General features: G+C 42.9%; 1 protein-coding gene and 1 pseudogene across 1 annotated transcript; one reads left to right on the top strand and one right to left on the bottom strand.

Annotated features, from left to right (window-relative positions):
* Positions 1 to 10,597: 10,597 nt before the first annotated feature.
* LOC145396290 (uncharacterized) lies at positions 10,598 to 13,177 on the bottom strand. The gene is made up of 4 exons (XM_080269692.1): positions 13,020 to 13,177; positions 12,191 to 12,668; positions 10,800 to 12,151; positions 10,598 to 10,769 (listed from the first exon to the last, which is right to left on the bottom strand). Exons 1-4 carry the CDS (start codon positions 13,175 to 13,177, stop codon positions 10,598 to 10,600), a joined length of 2,160 nt encoding a protein of 719 aa, XP_080125818.1.
* A 957-nt stretch (positions 13,178 to 14,134) lies between these two features.
* Positions 14,135 to 24,885, top strand: LOC145396275 (uncharacterized; annotated as a pseudogene).
* The last annotated feature ends 1,077 nt before the right edge of the window (positions 24,886 to 25,962 follow it).

The following is a 25,962-nucleotide window of genomic DNA, read 5'->3' as shown; positions in this document are numbered from 1 at the left end:
ACCCTCAGACCCATGTGACATTCTGAATCAGAGTGACCCAAGGATGGTTTTAGGGAGGGTTAACATTCAGATCTTGGTCGTTTGAGGTCAAGGGCAGAGTGTTCCACTTTTTGGCCCGAGGAACGCTGGATACCCCAGCAGCCTAAATTTTGGCATGGAGACTCACCTGACCTCTAGTTCAGACATGACAGTGTGAGGTTGGCCTATGAGGTCATTTGAGGTACTAGTCAGAGGTCATTTGAGGTCACTGGTAATACATGCTCGGATGACTGGACCCTGCGGCCCATTTTTTGGCATGGAGACTCACATGACCTCCAGTTCGGACATAGGATATGTAAGGTTGACCTCCGAGGTCATTTGAGGCCACTGGTCGGTAGTAATCTGAGGTCACCAGTAATACACGCTCGAATGGCTGAACCTAGCAGCCCAATTTTTGTCAGAGACTCACACGACCTTCAGTTCGGACATAGGCTACGTGAAGTTGACCTCCGAGGTTATTTGAGGTCAGTGGTCAGAGGTCATTTCAGGTCACTGGTAATAGTAAACATGTGCGCACAAATACTGTGCATTAGTCTGCGAAAACTGAAACAGAAAGTTCATGGACCTCTTATAATCCCTCTTCAAAAGCATGATAGGTACCTGGTCTTTCTGGAACAGAAAGATTGAATTAGAATAAATAGGGTTAGAGTGTTCGCCGGGTACCCGTTAGTATATATATATATATATATATATATATATATATATATATATATATATATATATATATATATATATATATATATATATATATATATATATATATATATATATTGCCAGACGCCACAATCCCGTAAGGGGTGGCCTTTTGACTTTGAGCTATTTGTTTTACGGGGAGTGGCACTAGCTCTCCTCCAACCCACCTGTCGACACGTATGGAGCACGTATGGTTTGGTTATATGGTTACCACCCAGCGTTGTAAGTGGTTTCTTGCCTTACAGGAAACATTTAGTTACACCCACACACACACACACACACACACACACACACACACATATATATATATATATATATATATATATATATATATATATATATATATATATATATATTTATGTATATATATATATATATTCAAATTGTTATTCAGCTCGACTTAAACAAGATACAAATTCATGAATAAAAATTGTTTACCCCTGAAGTAATTGTTTACTCCCGTTCCAAATGAAATTTAAGAAAATATTAAGCCATTCCTGGTATTATAAACAAATAAATCCAAACAATAGTTGACTGTGTCATTAAAATAATTTGTGGTTCTCTAAACAAAGGAGGGATATGTGAAATTATTGTTAAAAGTCATAATTCGAACAAGTTTTTTTTTTTTTTTTTTCATTAATTCAATAGGGTGAAGAATAGTTCTGTACGTAGGAGACCACAAAATATTTCCAAAAAGTAGGTGAGGAAAATTAAGCTAAAATATAGGACACATGTTGGGTAAGCTTACCACTTACCATGTAAATAATCCCGACAAGGCGAGATAAATTGCTTCTTAAGTAATTATATGCAATTTCCAAACTAGTTTGTGATTAATTATCAATCCTAAAAATTCGGAGTCATATATTCGCTCAATTTTGGAATTATTTATTCTCACCGGTCGCCAGTCACAATTAAAAGTGTTCCTTTTTAAAGCATACATCTCATTTTATCTTTTACAGTTAATTTATTTTATATAAATAAAGTACTGAGCCTAAATAACTCATTATTTACCACGGTTTTGATATCAGAATCAAAACCAGAAAAGAAAGTGTAGTGTCGTCAGCATATAATAGCACCTGTCCTCTTTAACAGCACTGAAAACATAATTTATGTAAAAAAATTAAGAGCAGAGGACCCAAAATTGACCCTTCAGGTTTGCCACTGCTTATGACGTGAAAATTCATGTGAACGATTGGAACGATAACTGCGTAGCCAGTTGTATTTTATATTCCTTATCCCATATCTTTTCAACTTGCCTTTCAAAATGTTATGGTCCACACAATCAAATGCTCGACTTAAACACAACAACACCATTGAAGTCATGGTACCTTGTCAAAATTATGTAGAATATATGAATACAGCTTAACTAAACACATCTCTCTATTACGGTTGGACCTAAAGCCACATTGATTATTATGCAAAAGGTCGTTTAACTCCAAATAATTTGTCAAAAGTAAAAATACAAACTTTTCAGTATTCTTCCCAATTGTAGTTAGCACCGAAACTGTCTATAGTTTACTAACATATACGAGTCTTTAATCTTATACAATACAGTTATCTTTGCTATCTTGTGGAAATTTGGGAAAACACCCTGGGAAAGTGATAAATTACAGACATGGCAGAGACTATACTTTAAAACATCAATATTCTTTCTTAGTACTGCCATAGGCAAACCATCATAACCGGGGCTTCCATGTTATAAACCGTTTACAATTTTTTTTTTTTTAAGTAAAAGTAGTATTTAATTCATTTGGCAAAAAATGTTCACTAGAATTATCTAGCATTTTCGGATATTTCCTATTAAGTTCAGCAGGCACGGAAAAGAAATATTCATGAAAAGCATTTGCTATGACTGATGGTTCGGTATCTATATATATTTAGAGAGAGAGAGAGAGAGAGAGAGAGAGAGAATTTTTCAGCCACATATTTCCACAGCTGCCACAGTCACCACCATTATCGCAGCTACCACTGGTCGTACTATAAGCACAACTACCACTCAGTATATAATCACAACTTCAATTATCCTCACCATTACCACAGTTAACACAACCACACCTGTCACCATCATCACTAAAATCACATCTACCACACCCTCCACAAGTCCCACCTTTACGACAACTACAATACTATTACTACTACTACTACTACTACTACTACTACTACTACCACCACTACTACTACTACTAGTACTACTGTCAATAATAATAATAATAATAATAATAATAATAATAATAATAATGATAATATTAATAATCTAAAAGTGAATGTAGGGAAGTGTAAAGTTATAGTCCTCGAGAGAAATGAAATAACTGAATGTAGCCTACAGTGAGGTTGGATGCTGAGGAAATGGAAAATGTGAGTGCATTTAAGTACTTGGGTAGTGTAGTGAGTAAGGATAGAAGTTTAGAGGGTGAAGTGCTTGAAAGGGTACAGCAAGGAAGAAAGGCTGCCGGTTCTTTGAAAGTAGTGATAAGGAACAGGGAGGTGAGCATGGAAGTAAAAAAAAAAAAAAATCGCTGCATGACAGTATTGTGATACCAACTCTAACGCATGGAAGTGAAGCTTGGACCTTTTTGGAGGGACATAAGTCAAGAGTGAGATCAGTGGAAATGAGTTATTCGAGAGGAGCATGTGGAGTCACGTGAGGAGACAGACTGACAAATAGGACAGTGAAGGATAGTTGTGATGTGGCTGTAGATGTGATAGGAAGCATCTGGAGAAACGCATTGGGGTGGTTTGGCCATGTGGAGAGGATGGAGAGCAAGAGACTGGCAAGGAGAGTGTATGTGATTGAGGTGGAGGGAGAGAGAGGGAGGGGGAAGCCAAGGATGAGATGGAGGGATGGAATCGAGAGGTATATGAGATGGGGGGGTGTAAGCTGGGAACCAGGCAGTAAATATGGCGAGGGACAGGGCAACATGGAGGCGATCTGTTAGTGGCCATCCCTTACGGGATTAAGGCTTCTGGCAATAAATATAATAATAATAATAATAATAATAATAATAATAATGATGATGATAATGATAGAAATAACAATGATAATAAAAATAATAATTAATAACGACTGCTCTTTACAATTAAAAATATAAAAATAATGCTGCTGCTGCTGCTGCTGCTGCTGATGATGATGATGATGATGATAAATCATCATCATCATCATCATCATCATCATCATCACAGCACCTTCATCATAATCACCACCACATTGTCTATGACTCCCATAATCACCACCATCACTACACACAGCCACAATTAATACATCCTTATCCATATCAGCTGCTACATCCTTGCCATCACAGCGATACCTACATAACAGCTTCTACGACTACTACAACCACCACCACACCTTATCGTACCATAACGACTACGGCCATTACCGGTATAGCGATACTTATGAGAACTACTACGACTACTACTTCCACAATCATCACCATTATCAACACTGCCAATACCTGTAATACCTATACAACAACACCCACTACCACCACGGCGACTAGCACTGCCACAATCACCACCATCACCACTACCAGCATAACCTTTACCACCACCACCACAACAGCCATCACCATCACGTCTACCAGCATAACTACTATCACCACAACGATTTCCACTACAACATCTACCTCCAGCTTAACTTCCATCACCACAATGAATACCACTGACACAGCCGCCACCATCAAGACAAGCACAAACAACCACCATCACCGCTACTGGCATTACCATAACTACCACCACCATTAACACCATACCGTTGACTCCATCAAAACTACAACCGTTACTATCACTCTAAATACTACTACTAGTACTACTACTACTACTATACTACTACTATTACTACTACCACAACAACTACCACCAGGCCCACCACTACCAGAATGAACACCATCAAGCCATCACTCCCAGCAGCATAACTACCAGGACTTCCACTACCACCACTACCCTCAGTGCCACCAGCATTACTAGTACAACTATCTCACCTACCACCATCGTTACCAGTACCACATTTACCACAACCCCTACTATCATCACAACAACGAACACCCATTCTCAGTTCTATCCTTTATACTCAAACAAAAGCACAAATACTGTGTAGAGTATTTTCCTTCAGGATACGATGGATCACTCGTTTGCTGAATTAAATCATCTGGTGGTCGCAAAAATACAATGAATATTTATGTTGTTGCCAGAGGATTAGGGAAGACTGCTTTTAACCTTTAACGGTGCTGGAGAGGGACGCCTTCACGAGGTAGCAGCGACATAACCGGATGGAGGAGCTGTCCCTCAACTCGTTCCCTATTCCTCGAAATGAGCGTGGTTGACTGTAGAAGAGGGACAGCTTGAGGGTGTGGTCCGCTGGATTTACCTCCAAATAAACCTGGTACCACAGCGATTACTACTAAACCATTTACTCCGATGACGTATTTCATAGTTTATTCATACTAACTCAGGTCGACTTTATTCAGCATTGGAAAGACTTTACAAACCAAAGGGTTATATACAGCCTTCATTTGCCCCTTCACTACAGTAGCAATGCCTTCGGGTGAGTAGCATCTTCTGAAACAATAAATTATAAAATACGTACTCAGGAGAAATGTACGACGACGAGTTGGCAAGAATAAATGAATTTGGGGTTTATGTATTTGTCAGAGGCTTCATCATAAGGTGACGTCTTTCAATATCCTTGCTACATCCTGACGAATTCATTCATCATAAGAAACACCAAAGGGACAGTGAAGGTTGCTTATAATCCTCCAGTCTGACAGTCTATCAGAGAAAAAAAAAGTCTAAAGACAAAGTATAAAACGGAAAATGTCATCGGATTCAACGATTTAATTGTTTCAGTGTGATGACATACTTTTTCGTAATCAGTCTCCTGATGGTTTTGTTCAGTTGAGGCAAGACGTTTTTAACTGCAGGGGTTCTGAATATTGACTGTACACTTTTACTAAACTCTGTTCACTTGAACTTCATTTTGAATGCAGAGCTATAGCAAGAACTTAGCAAGAGAATATCGCGTTAGTCAAGAATAAGTGCTACGGAAAAGATGCACAGCAGTTGTAGTGTCATATTCTGCCACTGACTTTCGTAAAATCAGCTATTTTTAATAAAGTTTGCCAAAGTTTCGTAAAATCCTCCAGTGAAAGTCTGAATAAATGGAAGAAATATAGTCACGGAATCAAAGTACAGTAGGGCAATAGTGCTACGAGAGAGGAAGTATTTTCCTGGATATTACACTGGTCAATACCATACGCCTTTAAATCGGGTGGAAATAAAATAAGGCAATACATTCTTTCTTTCTCTCTCTCTCTCTCTCTCTCTCTCTCTCTCTCTCTCTCTCTCTCTCTCTCTCTCTCTCTCTCTCTCTCTCATTGCGTTTTTTACTTTCTCGTCTAAAATTCATCTTATTCGTAATCATTATCAGCATATCATAACTATCACGGTCATCCTTATTTCAGCACTATACTATCACAATTACCATAGCATAGTTACCACCACCACGAACAACAACAACAACAACAACTAAGTATCATCATTATTACCACGAGTGTCATAATTATAAATTCTTCTCTTACTGTATACATTATCCTACAGATGTTGGAAAGAAGTTAGGGACAGGAGGCAGGAGATAGAAGAAAGATGAGAGAAAGAAAGAGAGAGAGAGAGAGAGAAGGAGGAGGAGGAGGAGGTAAGAAGGTGTCTCGGAAAAGAGAAACAAAGGGAATGAGATGGGGAGGAGAAAAATGCGTGAGAGTTAAATAGCTATGGCTGGAAGAAATAAAGAAACTGGGAAAAGGGAGGGGAAGAAGAGATGCAGGGAAGGGGGAGAGGGGATGCAGGAGGCAGAAAGGAATAAGAGCGCCGGGTCATGGCTATGAGAGAGAGAAAAAAAATAAGGGGATGAAGGGACAGAGGGAAGGAAGGAAAGTAAGAAGGCAGGGAGGGAGGAAAGAAAGACGGGAGGGACGCAGAGAAAAAAGAAGAGCAAAGATGGAAGATTGGTAAGGACAAAGGGGGGAGGGGGAGGGCAAGAAGAAAGTAAGAAAATGGTAAGGAGCGAGGAAAGGAGAGTGAGAAGGGGAGATAGGGAGGATTGCGAATGAGTAGGGACTACTGGGGAGAGGATAAAAACGAGAAAGAGAAGGACAAAGTGAGGAAGGAAGGGAGAAAAGAAAGACAGGAGGAATAGAGAACGGACAGATGAAAGAAGGGGGGCGGGGGAAGAAAAAAGGAAAGGTGGAAAGAAATGAGGATGGAAGAGAGGGACAGAAGGAAGAATGAATGGAGGGAGGGAGTTGGGAGGAGGATAAGAAAGAAGAGAGGGAGGGAGGGAGGGAGGGAGGTGGGAAGCGGATAAGAAAGAAGTGAGGGAGTTGGAAAGGGAAGGAGGGAGGGAAGGAAGGAGGAAGGGAACAGACAGGGAGAAGTTTACGATCTAGTGGTACGAAAATGCTTCCTCCCCCTTCCTCCTCCTCCTCCCTTCCACTTTACGTTGTTTTCGCTCCTCCCTTCTCTCTCCTCCTTCATCCTCCTGTCTCTCCCTTCCTCCTTAGTTTGCTCTCTCGTCTCTTTTTCTCTCTTCCTCCCCTTCTCATAATTCCTTTCTTCCTCATTACCTGCTCTCCCGTTTTCCTTTGCGTCCTTTTTCCTCCTCATCTATTTCCTCCTTACTTTTTCCTCTACCCCTTTATTCCTCTCTCTCTTATTTCTCTCCTAACTCCTTTTTCCCTCAATCTCTCTATCAGTCCTTCCTCGCTCATCCTCCTATCTTTCTCTCTTCCACTGTGTTCTTTCTCACGTTCTTCTGCTCTAGTTACCCCTCCCCTCACTGCCTTTCTTTGTATCTTTACAACAGTCTCTCTCGTTTCTCTCTTTTTGCCCTCCATCGTTTTCCCTTTCACTTAACCCTTCAATTTTTTCATACTCTTTTCTCTCTCGTTCTCCTCCTCCATCTCTCCAATTCCGTCGTTTCAATTTATTCCCCTTTCCAACCTCTTACCTCCTCTCTCTTTTCTCGTTTTCATTTTATATTCCTCTCTCGTCCCAATACACACACACACACACACACACACATATATATATATATATATATATATATATATATATATATATATATATAGATAGATAGATAGATAGATATAGATATATAGATATATGCCTGAAGGGTGGAGCCTCTGTGTTACAGTGGTAGAGTGTGCTTTTCGTACACGGGTGAACCAGGGTTCGCGCCTCGCCAGGGTAATAAACTTTGGGAGTGTTCACCCGGCCACGTACTGCATTGGCAGACACAAGGGGTGCTGTGGTTGAACCAGTGTCGCTTACTATAAAGTATGCTTGCACCCAGTCGGCTTGCGTGGGCCGATTACACTTGGTTCACAGACTACACACACATCCAAAGCCACTCTGTAAAGACAGAGGGGCGAGAGAGCCACGTTCTCGTCTCCGCCTTCAGGTGTCGAGATATGGTGCTCAGGAGCCAGTAAATAGGAAAACAAACAAACGGGAAAATCATCCCAACTTTAATTTATAAGACAATATATACAAGAAACTTAAGTATATAACTCCCCGGCATGTAACAGTAATCTCCTCCGTCACACTCTCTCCACAAATGCACAATAAAGTTAATACCAGTTATCAGTACTATGATGGGGGTAGAGCAGAGTGAGAGCGGTGAGTTACACCTGGTGCACGAGGTCGTTTTAGAGTAACGTGAAGGCAGAAGCTCCAGCCCAACGGAACTTGCTGCTTCAGAGAACAGCTAGGAGGTATCAGGAGGTGAGGTGTTGCCATGGAGAAGCCTGGCTGTGTTCTGCCGGAGGAAGTGACGGCTACAGCCGAGCAAACCTCCCAAATGACTCCTGAGGGTATTGGGGCTTCAAACGATCTGCAGTTTGGAAACGCCACAGAATGAGGTAGTGGTTGGAGTGACTTCAATAATAAGCGAACGTCAGCTCCATGAAGTGACAAAGCACTGTTCCCAAAGTGGCTGTAATGAAGCCTTGACACTGCCCTCCAAAGAAGAATCTACTGCAAAGTAGATACAAGCGATTAGTAGACCTACGGTAGCCTACTTAAAATATCTGCCCCTAAATTATCTTTGCCGGCAATGTAGACAATCCTGAACTTGTAGGCCTGCAAGCTTAAAGATCATCGTAGTAGGCGGTCATTTTTACCTCTGAAAGTTTCTAAGTATACCAAAGGCCAATGATCTATCTTTAAAAGAAACACTTTCCCTCTGAGATAAAAGTCAAACCTTAAAATTCCAAACACGATTGCCAGGCACTCTCTCTCAATAGTCGAGTACCTCTTTTCCCTGTCGAGTAACTTTCTACTTGCATAGGAGACTGGATGAGGACAGTCATCGTAATACTGGAGCAGCACAGCCCCCAGTCCATTTTGGGAGGCGTCGGTTCGAAGAACAAACGTGCGGTTAGGGTCAGGGATCCGAAGCATTGGATTAGAACACAATTTTGACTTGAGATGGTTGAAGCGGCTGTGCAGATCTTCAGTCCAAGCAAGAGGCTCGCGGCTAGTCTTTTTCTGCAGGTCTTACAAGGAGCCAGTGTATTCAGAGGCCTGAGGGATGAAAACTTTGTAGAATGACACAAGACCCAGGAAGCTACGTAAGAGTTTCTTAGTAGTAGAGGGAGTGATATCATTCAGAGCAGAGACCTTATCATGTAGGGGCCAGGAATAAGTACCATCCAGCCGGAACCCAAGGCATTGGATGGATTCTACCCCGAATCTGCATTTTGAAGGTGAGGTGGTGTTGTCTCAACCTGTCCAGCACAAGGTGAAGGGTGTTAAGGTGTTCTGACCAGTCTTTAGAGTGGATGAATATGTTATCAAAATAAAAGGACACATTAGGTAAGCCAACAAGAACAACTCTCATCAAATGAATATACGTAGCACAGGCAGTGACTAACCCAAATAACATACGGGTAAATTTCATTAGACCCATATGAGTTGGAAAAGCTGTCAGGGGCTTTGCTCTGATGGACGTAGGTACCTGATAGTAGGCCTTGCAGAGATCAAGTTCTGAAAAATATTTGCAACCAGAAAACTTATGCAAGTTCTCTTCCATATTACAGGTAGGCTCTGCATGGAAAACTGTAATTGAATTTAACTGACGGTAATCAACGGCCATCCTGTATGTACCATGTGACTTCTTTACCATTACCACTGGAGAAGAATGAGGCGAGGAGGAGTGTTGGATGATTCCTTGCTGCAGGAGTGTCTCAACCTCTTGCTCGAAGAAGGGTTTAAGGTGAACCTGGACCGGGTAGACCTCGGCTTGCACTCTGTCAGTGATGGTGAGTAAGATGTCATGTTCAATGGTGTTAGTACAACCAGGATTATTGGAAAAAATATCACCAAACCCACCCAATAGCTCAAGTAGGGTTGCTTGTTGATGTTCTGACAGAGAGGAACCAATTTCAGGCTCAGTGTTCAGGCACTCGTCACTCAGGCCATCGGGGGTCACTGGTAACTTTCTGGAGTAGTCCTGATTTTCATTCTCAATGACTTGAGCTACTTCTCCGACAGCATGGGGATCCAGATGTTCGAGTGTATCAACCTCGTCTAAAGCAGCTGCTTGCATAACCTGTGCCCTGTGGTGGTATTTCTTCAATAAATTTGCATGATAAAGTTTAGGTCCTTTAGACTCTTCAATTAAATAATCTACTTTACCCCTTTTCTCCAGGACCTTATATGGGCCACTCCAGGAGAGTAGCAGCTTGCTGGTATCACTTAGGAGCAGAACTAGCTCTTCATCTCCCAGCTTGAACTGCCAATCTTGGGAGCGTACGTCAAAGTAGGCCTTATATCTGCTACTATTGATGTCTGCATTTTGAGCAGCAATCTTGGCTCATTCTTCAAGCCTCTCCCGTAGTTCAGTGACATATTGATAGCTGCTTTGCTCCTGGCCCTGGATAGTACGATCTTCCCAGAGGTCTCTCAATGCCGTCAGAGGTCCTCTCACGGAACGACCATACAGCAAGTCGAAAGCGGAGAAGCCGGTCCTGTCACTGGGAACTTCCCTGAGGGCGAACAAAGTAGGGATTAGTTACCTGTGCCATTTCCATGGTTTTTCTTCACACAATTTCTTAAGTGAAACCTTCAGGGATCCGTGTAACCTCTCAATCTGCACATTCCCAGAAGGATGGTAGGGGGTCGTGAAGATGGGTTTCATCCCTAGCAGCTTGTGCAATTCAGCCATCAGATTAGAGGTAAACCGAGTCCTGCGGTCCGACAGGACTTCCCTAGGGATGCCGACCCTGGAAAAGATGGACAGTAAAGCCTCAGCTACAGATATAGAATCTGTGTCCCTCAGAGGTACTGCTTCGGGGAAACCAGTGGCAAAGTCAATTAATGTTAGGATATACCTGTGGCCTTCCGAGGACGGGGGTGAGAGGGGACCAACAAGATCGATGGCGAAACGTGAGAACGGCTCTGTGATGATAGGCATCGGCTTCAGAGGAGCTGCACGGACTCGGCCTTTTGCTGAGAACCTCTGGCACTTGTTGCAGGACCTGCAGAAGTCTCTTATGTCGGCACCCATTCCTGGCCAAAAAAAATGCTCCGTGATTTTCATCTCAGTCTTCCTGTGCGAAAAGTGGCCAGCAAGGGGACTCTCATGGGCAACAGAAAGAATTAAGGGTCGACAGTCTCCTGGAACAACTAAAGCTATCTTGCCTACCTTATCAGGCCTTCTTGATGAAAGACACTGGCGGTAAAGGAGGCCGTTGTCCACGACGAACTGAAATGTGGAACTGTTCCTCACTTGATCAATGGTTCTCGCAGCGGCCTTATTCCTAATGTCACCAAGAGTTGTGCAAGATGTCTGGAGCATGCTGAACTCATCAGGCGTTATGGACAAAGGCTGAAGGACTGGCAGGGAGAGTGGATGTATGCATTTCATCTTCCTGGCCTGTGTCTGCACAATAGACACCTGTGGAATGGAAGAATCAGTGGCACCTGAATTGAAGTCAGGAGGAAAACTAGATGTGCCAGCAGGCATGATGACGGCTGGTGTGGAGTGATTTGCGGATGTAATGTGGCTGATGGAAGAGGTGCTCCATGGGATTTCCAAGCACTCTGCTGAGACTGGCAGGTCATACTTTGGGGAAGCAACTAGGTGGTCAGGGTTGTTAGGAGCTCTGACACCAGGAACAGTACCAATCAAAGCAGTAGCAAATTTAATGGGGGCTCTGACTACATCCATCCATCCAACGAAATAGGGACAATTTAGAAAGCACCTCAATACTGGGAACTCGTCGACATGCCCAAGATAATCTGCGACATGGACCTTCTGACAGTTCACAACATCAAAGTCTTCTAAGGCTTCCTTGGCAACAACTATGCAGCATCCAGTGTCTCTAATTATGGAGGAAGTCCAAGCACCATTGATGGTTCCAGCAACCTATAGTTAGGCACGGTAGGGTCACAGACAGAAACCCACCTTGTGAGGTTGGTTGGTGGTGCCATCCTTGAAGGCCCGGGGGTTCTTGGGACACCGGGGCCGGATGTGACCCTCTGCTCCACAGTTATGGGACCGCAAAGTGGAGGAGTTCTCTCGGCCTGCAGAACCGTGTGTAGGTCGGGAGGTTTGTTCTTTTGGAGAAAAAGGAGTGGGCTTAGGAGAAGTAGGCTTAAAGGATCTCTTACCCGTGAGGGTGGAGTGGGGTTTGGAGTAAGTGCTGTGAGTGGACGCCCAAGGATCAGCTAGCTTAACAGCATCAGCTAGAGTTTTTGGCAGATTTTCCTTCACGAACAGGCATAGCTCAGGGTGGAGAGAAGCCAAGAACTGATCAAGAAGCATGAAGTCTTTCAAGGAGTCGTATGTGTTGGCAATCCCGGACGTCTCTAGCCAGGCCTGGAAAAGCCATGACAGGTGGGTGGAGAATTGCAAGAAACTTTCACCACGCTGGATCTTCGCGCTGCGGAACTCTGCTCAATATCCATCTGGAGTTTTATGGAATCCTGTGAAGAGAGCCTTCTTTTGGAGAGAGGAAGATTTGGTTGTATCTGGTGATAAAGAGGTGTAAATATCTGCAGCCTTACCCGTTAGTAAACTTCCGAGCCACACTGCATAGGTATCTTCTTCTACTCCCAGCCAATCTGCCACTCTTTCAAAACGAACAAGGTAGGAAGCTATGTCTTCCCCTTCCTTGTACTGGGGAAGGCGAGGCTTACTTACATTTTCCTCGTGCGGAGTCCGAGAAGTTGATCCATGAGCAGCTATACGAGCCAACTCTATCTCCTTATCTGCCTCCACCTTGACCAGTTACAGGTTATGCTCCTCTTCTTCTGCCTTCATTCTTCGCTCTTCTGCCCGTTCCTCCCGTTCAATGGCTTTTTGCTGTAGGACAAACTTTCCAACATCATCTCCCAAGAGGCCTAGGCTCAGTGCTTGGGCTTTTAAAGTCTCTATACTGGAGAAAGACATTTTAGTTTTTAATAAATACCCAATAGAAAGAAAATAAAGATAAAAGCCAAGGCAACACACGGAAGTATAAAGACCTTTATGTCCAACAATGAAGACTAAAAAAAAATGATAACCCAAAACAACCCATTCAAAACAAAACCTTACACAAGATGCCCAACAAGAGAAAGAAGCAAATTTACACAATACTCAATTACAGGTATTAAATGGCATAGTTAGGACACACAGAAACAAAACAAAGTTAGAAAAATAAACCGGAACACGGCAACACCCAGACAACGAGAAAAATGTATCTTAAACACGCATTGAATACACACGGCAAGTGGGTAATAATTTACTGGCTCTGACAGCCTCACCACTTCACACAAAAGGCTGACAAAACCTGTAAGTAGCACAGGTAAGGAGTGAAACCTTGTTTCCGGGCCTCAGACAACAAGGGCGCGCTCTAGGCGAATTACAACAACCACCCATTCACAAACTACCAAGTCACCATATCCTACTCACTGAGCCACGTATGTAAAGGCAGAGGGGCGAGAGAGCCACGTTCTCGTCTCCGCCTTCAGGTGTCGAGATATGGTGCTCAGGAGCCAGTAAATGGGAAAACAAACAAACGGAAAAATCATCCCAACTTTAATATATAAGACAATATATACAAGAAACTTAAGTATATAACTCCCCGGCACATAACAGTAATCTCCCCCGTCACACTCTCCACAAATGCACAATAAAGTTAATACCAGTTATCAGTACTATGATGGGGGTAGAGCAGAGCGAGAGTGGTGAGTTATATCTGGTGCACGAGGTCGTTTTAGAATAACGTGAAGGCAGAAGCTCCAGCCCAACGGAACTTGCTGCTTCAGAGAACAGCTAGCTGGTATCAGGAGGTGAGGTGTTGCTGTGGAGAACCCTGGCTGTGTTCTGCCGGAGGAAGTGACAGCTTCGGCCGAGCAAACCTCCCAAATGACTCCTGAGGATATTGGGGCTTCAAACGATCTGCAGTTTGGAAACGCCACATCAGCACCAGAGAATGAGGTAGTGGTTGGAGTGACGTCAATAATAAACGAACGTCAGCTCCGTGAAGTGGCGAAGCACTGTTCCCAAATTGGGCGTATGTAGCCTTGACACACTCCAACACTACAATTACACATACAAACACTTCTTACCCTACATACAATCTCTACCAGACAGCCTAAGCCACTTGGTAGAGATACATTGGCTGTATCGTCCCGACTTCGGTTGGGATAGGCAGGTCCTGCAGTGGATACTCAAACAGCTGATGATGATGCCTGAAGGGTGGTGGAGCGACTATTGTTGATTGGTTAGTAAGATTGTTGAATGTGTGCTTTGTGAAAGGTATGGTGCCAGTTGACTGGGCAAGTGCTTGTGTGGTCCCACTGTATAAAGGTAAGGGTGATAAGTATGAATGTACTAGCTTTAGGGGTATAAGTTTGTTGAGTGTTGTAGGTAAGGTGTATGGCAGAGTGTTAATTAAGAAAGTTAGAGAGGGCACAGAGGAAGTGATTGGTGAGGAGCAGTGTGGCTTTAGGAGAGGAAGGGGATGCATGGATCAGGTGTTTGCTGTGAGACAAGTGTGTGAAAAGTATTTTGCAAACGGCAAGGATGTGTTTTGGGCATTCATGGATTTAGAGAAAACGTATGATAGAGCTGATAGGGAGGCTTTGTGGACTGTTTTATGATTGTATGAACTTGGTGGTAGGTTACTAAAATGGGTGAAAATTTTTATGTAAGTAGTAGAGCGAGTGTAAGAGTGGGAAATACTGTGAGTGATTGGTTTCCCATGAGAATGGGGCTGCGGCAGGGATGTGTGATGTCGCCTTGGTTGTTTAATATTTATATGGATGGTGTTGTAAGGGAGATGAATGCAAGTGTTAGGTGGAGGTCTGAGTCTGGTGAATGTTGATGGTAGAGAGTTGAATCTGAAGCAACTGCTGTTTGCAGATGATACTGCACTGGTGGCTGATTCAGAGGAGAAATTGAGACAGTTGGCAGAGGAGTTTGGAAGGGTGTGTGAAAGGAGGAAACTGAAAGTGAATGAGAATAAGAGTAAAGTGATGAAGTGTACGAGGTCGGTAGATGGTAGGAGGATGAATACAGTTTTGAATGGTGAGTTGCTCGAGGAGGTACAGTGTTTGAAATATTTGGGGTCACATATTGCTGTGGATGGAAGAATAGATGCAGAAGTGAAGTTTAGAATGAATGAAGTAGGAAAGGTGCTGGGAGAATTTAAAAAAGTGTTTAGATATCGTTTGCTTAGAATGGATGTAAAGAGAAGGCTGTATGAGGGTGTTGTTGTACCAACTGCGTTATATGGGGCTGAAACATGGAATATGGGTGTAGCAGAGAGGAGAAGTTTGAATGTAATGGAGATGAGGTGTTTGAGGAGTATGTGTGGAGTGACGCATATGGATCGAGTGAGAAATGATGAAGTGCGAAGGAGAACTGAAGTTGTTTGGGAGATGGCTGATCGAGTTGAGCAGAAGGTGTTGTGATGGTTTGGGCATATGGAGAGAATGGATAACGAACAATTAGTGAAAAAGATAACTAGATCTGATGTGAGAGGTGTAAGGCTGAAAGGGAGACCACGAATAGGATGGATGGACTGTGTGAAGAGAGCATTGGATGTGAAAGGGATGTCTGTTGAGCAAGGAAGAGTGGCTGTGCGTGATAGAAATAAATGGAGAGAAATTGTGAATCAACAAATGATGACGCAGCCTTGAGGGGATATTCTCCTGCATTTGGTCTGATCAGTTGACCAGGTCAGGTGCGGGTAAGGGGATGGGTCTATTATAATGTGGCAGGGGTAAACCAGCTCTGCTATCAAGCCCTGCTGCGGATGTCACTGACTGCACTGCGCAGTTGATCCTCGTGCGGTGTGGTGTGGTGAGGATCTGACTCTTCTCCCCTTTGGGGCTAAGATGCTAATGAATGTGTTTGAGTGGATGAGTAAATTGGGAGTGTGTCGTCCTGCCTCGGCTACCTATCTTTCCTTGGGGGAAGTAGCCGAGGTGTATATATAAATATATATATATATATATAATTTCGTCTCATCAGCCGTTTGAGTGTCCACTGCAGGACTGGCCTACCAAGTGGCTTAGGCTGTCTGGTAGAGATTGTATGTAGGGTGAGAAGTGCTTGTAAGTGTATGGTAGTGTTGGAGTGGCTTTGGATGTGTGTGTAGTCTGTGAACCAAGTGTAATCGGCCCACAAAAGCCGACTTGGTGCAAGAATACTTTATAGTATGCGACACTGGTTCAGCCACAGCACCCCTGATGTCCTCCAATACAGTATGTGGCCAGAAGAAAGCTCCCAAAGTTTATTACCCTGGTGGGGCGAGAACCCTCGTTCTTCAGTGTACGAAAACGGACACTTTACCACTGTACCACAGAGGCTCCATATATATATATATATATATATACTATGGCACTAACCGTGTTCTTACCTAATTGTTCTTGCCTAATTGTATCTTTACAGGAATGAGTCAAGCTCGTACTGTCCCGCGTCTTAAACCGTATTTATCGTACATATGTGTGTGTGTGTGTGTGTGTGTGTGTGTGTGTGTGTGTGTGTGTGTGTGTGTGTGTTTGGGGCAGCCGAAACTACACATTCAAATCGCACCAAAATTGGCACAAAAATCGCAAAAAATTAGCTGATGTGAAAAAAATTGGTCCCATCACGATTGAAAAACTTTTACTATTTTTAGTAAACGATGACATTCTGACCAAAAATAAAAACGCCACTCCAGGCACTCGGCATAGGATATCCGTAGAATTTTTTGCCCATAGGTATAACTAAAATGAACTACAGCTGCGTGTGAGCCGTCCGCAGGAGCAAGTGCGAGGGGCCCTTGCACTTTTGTGTGTATGTGTGTGTGTGTGTGTGTGTATATATATATATATATATATATATATATATATATATATATATATATATATAAGTCTATGTAACTCTTTATCCATTCATCTATCGACCTATCTATCTGTCTCTACATCAATCCATCCCTCACTTAGTCATCTTCCTCCTCCTCATCATCATCATCCACACCTCCTTTTCCACGGCATGGTGGGCTGATGTATGGTCCAGAGAGTCAGAAAAAGAGTTAAGGATGAAAACTAACCACAGATACCCAACTGAATGTAACACTCCCATTCACGCACCATTCAAGACCCCGGGATAGTGGCTCCACCAGACAAGTAAAACAAAATATTCCGCACATACTTTCGTGTATACTTGTCTGTCAGAGTCACTCCGACAACTGTGGAGTTAAACCAGGATGCTAAACCCTGGTCATACACCCCTCCATACAAAGTTCATCCAGCCAGCTCGACAACTTATCATTTTCCCTAGCCTCGTTTGCTTCTCTACCTCACTTTCTCACACTTACAATTTGTATTCACTTTCTCTTAGGCCTACTTCGCCTCTTCCTACCTTCAAAGCCGCTCAGATATACCCATTTCACTACTATGTTAACATTTATTCCTCCACATGGCCTTACCATCTAAGCACACTCTCGTCAACTCCATAGTATCTACAGGCATCCTTGCTCTGCATCTTTCGTGAATCATGTTATATTTCCGACTCACTCTGCGCACTCAACACGCATTCCTCAACATTCATAAGTGAAATGTTTTAAGGCCTGACTCTTCATCTTGATGCCACACCATAGTCTCAAACCCGTATGGTAGAATAGACACCGAAACTCTGCAAATACACAGGCACTTCTGAATATTTATCTGCCTTTCTAATTATTCATCATTCCAACCGTCCACATACAATTATAGCCATCGATCTATTTGTCGATTCCATGCTCTTTTCTACCTGTCTTCCATATATATCTTAATTTTGGCTGTAGCGAGTGTCTTGACTAGAATTCAGCATATGGTACAGGACAGCAATAGACAGACGCACAGTAAGTGAGAGAGGCTCCAAATGAAAAAGAACGCCCTCTCCAAGTCTGTGTATTGCTGCCCTGTACCAAATGATTTCTTTAATTTTATGTATCATATGGCTAACTGTTTCATTTTTCTGCTCCTTCATTTTACTTCTTCGCTCTTTCCTTTCTTTCCTTCCTTATCTTACTCCCTTCCTTTCCTACCGTTCCTCCATGGAGCTTCCTTCTTTCTCCATTCTCTATTCCCTTGGCGTTCCCTCTCAACTTCTCAATCTTTGATTTTCCGTGGAATGATTATTGCTTCCATGGCCGGGAGCCATCTGAGTGTGCCTTGCGCATTACGGAGGTTATTCTCTCGGGCATGGAAGCATACCTCCCTTTCTCATATCCTTTGACTAACGCAAGAAAGCCTTGGTTTAATCACGCTTGTTCTAATGCTGTCCACAACAAGGACAGGGCCTACAAAAGGTACCGGAGCCAACCCACCCCTGAATCACATCATCTTTACGTTTCTGCGCGGAATCCTGCTAAGTCTGTTCTTCGCTCTGCTAAAAATAATTTCATCCGTACTAAATGCTCTCAACTCTCCAACTCGAATTCTTCCCACTTCTTCTGGCACCTTGCCAAAAACCTTTCTAACAACTTTGCCTCATCATCCTTCCCTCCTCTTTACTACTCTGATGGTTCTGTAGCTATTTCTTCTACTGATAAAGCAGATCTCTTCCACAGACTTTCTCCTTCAATTCTACCTTAGACGATTCCGGTGCTATTCCTCCATCACCTCCCGCCTCTGACTTCCTCATGGCTGACATTAAAATTTCTTCAGCTGATGTATTTTCTGTCATCACTGGCCTCAATACTAACAAGGCATATGGGCCTGATGGAGTCCCTCCTGTTCTCAAGAACTGTGCTTCTGTGCTTACACCCTGCCTAGGCAAACTCTTTCGCCTTTGTCTGTCAACTTGTACCTTTCCTTCTTGCTGGAAGTTTGCTCTCATTCAACCATTCCCAAAGAAGGGTGACCACTCCCAACCCTCCAACTATCGTCCAATTGCTTTAACGTCCTGTATTTCAAAAGTTTTCGAGTCAATTCTCAATAGAAAAATTTTAAGGCATCTTTCCTATCACAACCTTCTTTCTGATCGTCAGTACGGGTTCCATCAGGGACGCTTCACTGGTGATCTTCTCACCTACCTTTCATACTCCTCGACATCCTCCTTTCGGGACTTTGGCAAAAGTTTTGCCATTGCACTTGACATCTCAAAGGCTTTCGATCGAGTCTGGCATAAATCTTTAATTTCGAAACTGCCCTCTTACGGTTTCTATCTCTCGATATGTGCCTTCATCGCTACCTTCCTTTCTGGTCGTGCTATAGCCGCTGTTGTAGCCGGCCATCGTTCTTCTCCTAGATCTATCAACAGTGGTGTTCCTCAGGGCTCTGTCCCATCACCAACCCTCTTCTTTCTATTCATCAATGACCTTCTAAGCTGTACATCTAACCCTATCCACTCATACGCTTATGACTCCACCCTTCACCTTTCCATTTGGTTCCCGCAACGCCCATCTCAGCAGTTACTTCAACAAACAAGGGATGAGACTTTGGCACACCTAATGTCTGACTTGGCTCGTATCTCTCAGTGGGGTAAAAATAATCTGGTTGTTTTTAATGCATCAAAGACTCAGTTCTTACACCTATCAACCCGTCAAAATCTTCCACAGGTATACCCACTAATGTTTAATAATATTCAGCTTAATCCTGCATCATCCTTGAACATGCTTGGGGTTTCACTTATCTTGGAAAGATCATATTACATCTCTTGTAAAATCCGCTTCCAAGAGATTGGGTGTGTTAAGCCGACTCCATTCTTTCATTACCCCTGCACAATTGTTGACTCTATACAGGGGTTTTATCCGCCCCTGTGTGGAGTACAACTCTCATGTGTGGGGAGACTCCCCACACACAGCTCTTCTCAATAGGGTGGAGTCAAAGGCTTTTCGTCTCATTAACTCTCCTTCTCTTACTGACTCCCTTCAACCTCTGTCGCTTCGCTGCACTGTTGCATCTTTATCTCTTTTCTATTGGTACTTTAATGGTCACTGCTCCTCTGAACTGTCTGCAAGCATTCCTCCACCTCTACGACGGACACGTAGCACCCGTCTAGCAGCAAACTCTCATCCCTTTTCTGTCCAACTCTCTAATGCAAGAGGTAACCGTTACTCCCAGTCCTTCATTTATGCAACAGGTCAACTCTGGATCTGTCTCCCTCAGTCTGTATTTCCTGCTGCCTATGATCTCCAGTCTTTCAAACGCAGTGTGTCCAGGCATCTCGAAATGAATGGATCTTGAATTTGGCTCTCTATTGTATTTTGTTTCTCTCTTGGAGGGAACTGTTATTGCGGGCTCATGGCCTTTGGTTCCTTCTTCCTCGCATTAAAAAGAAAAAAAATCTCCAACATTTTTTCATTCTTCTCTCGTACCTCTGTCTCTTTCTCGCGACTTCTCTTATCTTCTGTGTTTTTATTCTCTTTTCCATCCTCCTGTGTTTTCATTCTTCTTCCTTCCATTTTCATTATTCTTTGTCCACACTTAATTCTCCCCTTTTTTTCCTGCCATCTCTTCCCTTCCTCTTTTTTTCCGCCTTGTCTTTCTCATTCCCTCTCTCCATTTCTTCAGCTGCATTCCGTTATCTACTTCTACATCTTCAGTTCTCCTCTTCGCCCCCCCCCTCTTCTCTCTCTCTCTCTCTCACACACACACACACACACACACACACACACACACACACACACACACAACATTGTGACTGAGCATAATGGGAGCGACGTATGACCCGTGCTGTAAAAAAGGAGAGACAGAAGGAGGAAGAGAAGGAGGGATGGAGGGTGCGAGAGGAAGGAAGAAGGACAGAATGGAAGATGAGAGGGATGGGGGGGAGGAAGAGGAGGGACAGAAAGGAGAGAGGAGGAAACAGAAGGAGGAAAGGAGGGAAAATGGGAAGAGGGGAGAGAGAGAAGCTGCAAGAGATGTGAAGTATGAAGGAGGGAAAAGGAAGAGGAGAGGGGGGAGGGGTGGGTAAAGGAAGAGAGAGAGAGAGAGAGAGAGAGAGAGAGAGAGAGAAGGAAGGAAGAAAGAAACGGAAACAACGTGTGGAGAGAGAAGGGAATGGAAAGGGAAGAATAAGCGAGAGAGAGAGAGAGAGAGAGAGAGAGAGAGAGAAGGAAGGAAGAGAGAAACGGAAACAACGTGTGGAGAGGGAAGAGAATAGAAAGGGAAGAATAAGCGAGGGAAAATATGAAAGAGAGAGAGAGAGAGAGAGAGAGAGAGAGAGAGTGAGTCAGAGGAATGCATGGAGGAAGAGTACAAAAAAATACAAAGCAAAAGAAACAGCAAACTGACCTGTTGCTCCCTTCATGGGTGTTTGTTATAGTGGAGGTTATAACAAAAACATTGACGAGTTAAAGACGAGGACAGAAAACCAAGAAGGAACCACCCACTCACCTAGCCCTTCAGCCGAACGCGGCAGGAAATTGTGAGATGGACCACCATGCAGCATAAATCTCTCTCTCTCTCTCTCTCTCTCTCTCTCTCTCTCTCTCTTTTACCTGAGCTCTTCCACAATGTTTAGTCTAAATCGGATAAAAAATGTTTAAGGTGACCTAGTCGTGTGTCCTTCAGCTCTGACCTGTTGTTCACGAAAACAATAAGTCATCTTTGGTTATCATCAGATAATTCTCCACGATTGCTCCAAATCTAATCAAAACTGTTTTAGTTATATTGTTCACACAAAAAACACACGGCTCGAACACTTGATCTTTGATGGTTGTCAAAGATGAATCGCCTCATTGTTGCCTGACCACTAACATTTCCACCACGTCTGGTTAAATTCGTGTCAGAATTACTTGAGTTGACCTTGTCCTGTGACTTTAACCTTTGACTAATGGTTGTCAGAATCAGGGCCGGTATTAATAAAAACTTCTAGGAGTACTCCTAAAATTACTACTAAAAGTGGTTGTAGATGAGAGTTGCTTCTAAAAGTTCCTCCTAGGAGGACTCTTTGTAGTAATTTCTCTCCTACCATGAAGTGTTACCAACACAAAGAATCTCTGCTTAATATATTTAATAAATTACCATTAGAAAGCCTTAGAGTATCAGTAAGTAGTTTAAAAATGAAACACTAGTTTTCATATACAGAAACAACATCTATTTGATCATATATTATGATTCTTTACGAATGTCGAGAAAATGGATAAAATGTAAACACATCGTGTCGTCAGCTGATCGTACCTGCTACCATCGGGGCATCGTGTGTACGTGGTACAATGACCGTCAACAATGGCACAATTTCAACATACCACAGCTGCAGATAAACCCGGAGAAAGAGAAACTGGACGGAGGAAGAGTGTCTCGTGCTGGCAGAAAGCATTGGAGAAATAAAGAGAATTATAAAAGGGAAATTCGGCCCGGGGAACACCTCGGACATGAAAAAGCATGCATGGACTGAGATTGCAAATGCCGTGAATGCTGCTTCCTCTCATCCACTTTCTTGCCAAATTCGGGCATCATGTGTTGATCCAGGCCACCTTGCAACCACATCCAGTATTTGGTATTATTTTACAAGTGGACAATATGCATTTTTGGAATTTTAGCATCATTAACGTATAGTATAGTCCCTAAGGATCACAATGAACCCCCATTATCACATTCGGAAATTGATATTTTCAGAGACAATGAAATTTATTTTAAATTCCAAAAAAACCCTACCTTGGATCTTCACTCGGCCACTCCGGGTAAAAAAATGTGTGCGTTCGTACGTGTGTTTCTCATCCCATCGTCTGTGCATGCGTCTCATAGGTTTGTATCACCCACTCATATGCCTACTTTAGGTCACGTGATGGAATTCTGCCAATAGATTTGAATCCCTCTCTTTGATTCAATCTGGATGGAAAATTCAAATCCTTCTCGCTATGGCCTCTGAAGAAGAAAGATGTGCTGTGTGTCCCGGGTGTGATATTGATTATTTGCGAGTGATTAAGGCTGCGTTCACACCAAGCGATTCGATTCAATTCAATTCATGGAGAATCATTTGATTCGATTCATTTGGAATCAGCGCCGTTCATACCGACAGAATCAAACTGTCCAAATCAACAGGGAGTAGTGCAAAGGCTGACTTGAACGAGGATAGACGTAGACGCTCTTGCTGAAATAGAGGTGTTGCTGTGGCTGAGGCGGCGTAGGCGTAGGCGTCCAAGAAGAATATGGGTGCATGAAATTAATGCAAAAAGACCTGAGTTTGGGAGTTTCGGACACTTGTTCCCAGATTTGATAAACAATTCAGACAAGTTTTATGATTATTTTAGGATGACCACTGAACAGTTTAAAATGCTAGTGGAGTTGACTGCACCCAACATAAGAAAACAGAATACTAATTACCGACGTGCAGTTGGAGTTGAAGAAAGGATTGCCATTTACCTTAGGTAAGAAGTGAACTGTTAAAAAGTCTGAAAGTTGGGAGAAGTAGTGTTTCATGCAGTATAAAAGACATCTTTTATTTCTGGTTATGAATACAGAATACATTAAGAAAACATATCTTTTATTTCTGGTTGTGTAGTATAAATTCTTTGTTTCTGGTTGTGAATATATTAAGAAAATAGACATCCTTTATTTATGGCTGTGAATACAGTAAAAAAATAGACAACCTTCATTTATGACTGAATAGAGTAAAAAAATAGACATAATATGTTTATCGTTGTGAATGCACCAAAATCATTGTTCCACTTTTTAGCATCATAAATAGCACGTCGCTGTCACTAAATTTATCAGGACGTCCAGTAGCATGGTGCTCACTCCTCCACTGAATCGCCGTGACTGATGAAAAAATGGACCCTTGCGCATCAGTGATTCTGAATCGCCTTGAATCGCCATGATTTGAATTGAATTGATTCGCTTGTTGTGAACAGTTCCTATAGGAATTAACATGTCGCATCAAGACGAATCATGAATCGATATGATTCTCCATGAATTGAATCAAATCGAATCGCTTGGTGTGAACGCAGCCTAAGCGTTTCCACTCAGAACCTGAAGTGGCTATTGAGTTTTTTAGAAGACACGGTGTATTATCTTCCGAAGTTTATTGCCCAGATTGTCAGGAACCGTGTAAATTTAGAAAAGACAAACATCAGTGGTACTGTGGTCGGTACAAAAAGTACGAAAAAACCAAGAAACGGGTCCAGTGTAGTTTTTGTGTCTGACTACAAAGGAAGTTTTTTGGACAACACACACCTTCCTGCCTGGCAAATTATACTGTTCATAAACCACTGGATTCAAAAGTTCTGGAACCACGACGTTATTATCACGTGTTTGAAGTGGTCATCAAAGACAAATGTGGACTGGCGAAGCTTTTGCTCTGAAGTAACCCTTTCCTGGCTACAGAACCAGCCACCCATCGGGGGACCTGGCGTTGTCGTCGAGATTGGCGAGGCATTTTTTGTGAGGGCAAAATATGATTATGGGAGAAACCTAAGGGATGTGTGGCTTTTTGGAGGGATTGAAAGGGTCGGGAAAAGGTTTTTCTTGGTGCCTTTGGTGAAAGGGAATCAAGTACTTGACAGGAGTGCTGCAACCCTTGTACCGATTATCAAAAAATTCATTCGGCCAGGTAGCATTGTTAATAGTGACGGTTGGGCTGCCTATCGACGGTTGGTGGACAAGGGGTACACGCATTGTGTAATTAACCACAAGGAGGCATTTGTGGACCCACACGACCCTACCATCCATACACAGACCATTGAAAGACTGGCGTGATGTCAAGGAGTGGTCTAAGCGTCCTGGACTAAAGACTGAATATTTTGAACAATACTTCTCTAGGTATCTGTTTCTTCACGTGAACCCTGAGCAAACGCTACACCACTTCCTTATTGCTGCAGCCACGCTGTACCCACCACAGTCAAATCAGCCACGTGAACGACGTGGTGCTGTTGCCGCTATTCCATCTGGTCTACCCCAGGAAGACAACGATGACCCAGACGACCCTCGTCCTGGACCATCGTATCTCTAGGGTAAGCGTTCCCCTAGGACAGGTTAGGTATGTTGGTTTTAGTTTGGTTAGGTTTTGTGTGCTTGGTGATTACATTCTCCCCTAAGATAGGTTAGGTATGTTGGGTTAGGTTTGGTTAGTTTTATTTTGTTCGGTGAGGTTTGGTTTTGTGTGTTTGGTGAGGTAACGTTACATGCTCCCCTAAGATAGGTTAGGTATGTTGGGTTAGGTTTGGTTAGTTTTATTGTGTTTGGTGAGGTTGCGTTAGGTCTGTTTCGTTTGGTTTGGTCTGTTCGATTACGTTTACAGGTGGTGCAGTATAATTTTCTGGTGGTTTTTGATGCGAGTTCAGTTGTTTTTTACTTCATTTTTTTCCGGAAAATGCTTCATTTTCACCTACTTGGCCACTAAATTTCAGTGTTTGTAAAACAGGGACAATGAGACATTTCCGACAAAAATGAAGGTCAGAAACATTCGAATCGCACCAAAAACTGCCAGAAAAATATATTGCACTACCTGGGGGGTGTATTGTCCACTTGAAAAAATTTATCCAGTATTATATATTCACTCTCAATCACCAACTGAATGTTCATGCTGTGGTAATTTTTCCTATTCACATACACTTCTTCATACTGGTTTGGTGCCACAATTCGTATGTGAGTCCCATCAATCACACCAGCTACCCCAGGAAAGCCAGCAATTAGCCTGAATTTTCTTTCAGTTCTTTGTAGTTCAGGGAGTGTACGAGGGAACTTCACAAACCTCTTAACAATGTGTGGAGCAGTTAGAGCACAGAGTGTTTCCGTTATCACATTGCTCACTGATGGCTGCGATGGTCCAAAGTT

Source organism: Coenobita brevimanus, chromosome 4 (assembly GCF_032717465.1).
Source record: "Coenobita brevimanus isolate Jiangsu-jjx chromosome 4, ASM3271746v2, whole genome shotgun sequence".
Taxonomy (NCBI): domain Eukaryota; kingdom Metazoa; phylum Arthropoda; class Malacostraca; order Decapoda; family Coenobitidae; genus Coenobita; species Coenobita brevimanus.
Note: the sequence above shows the minus strand (reverse complement) of the source record. Positions and strands in the feature narration are given on the sequence as shown.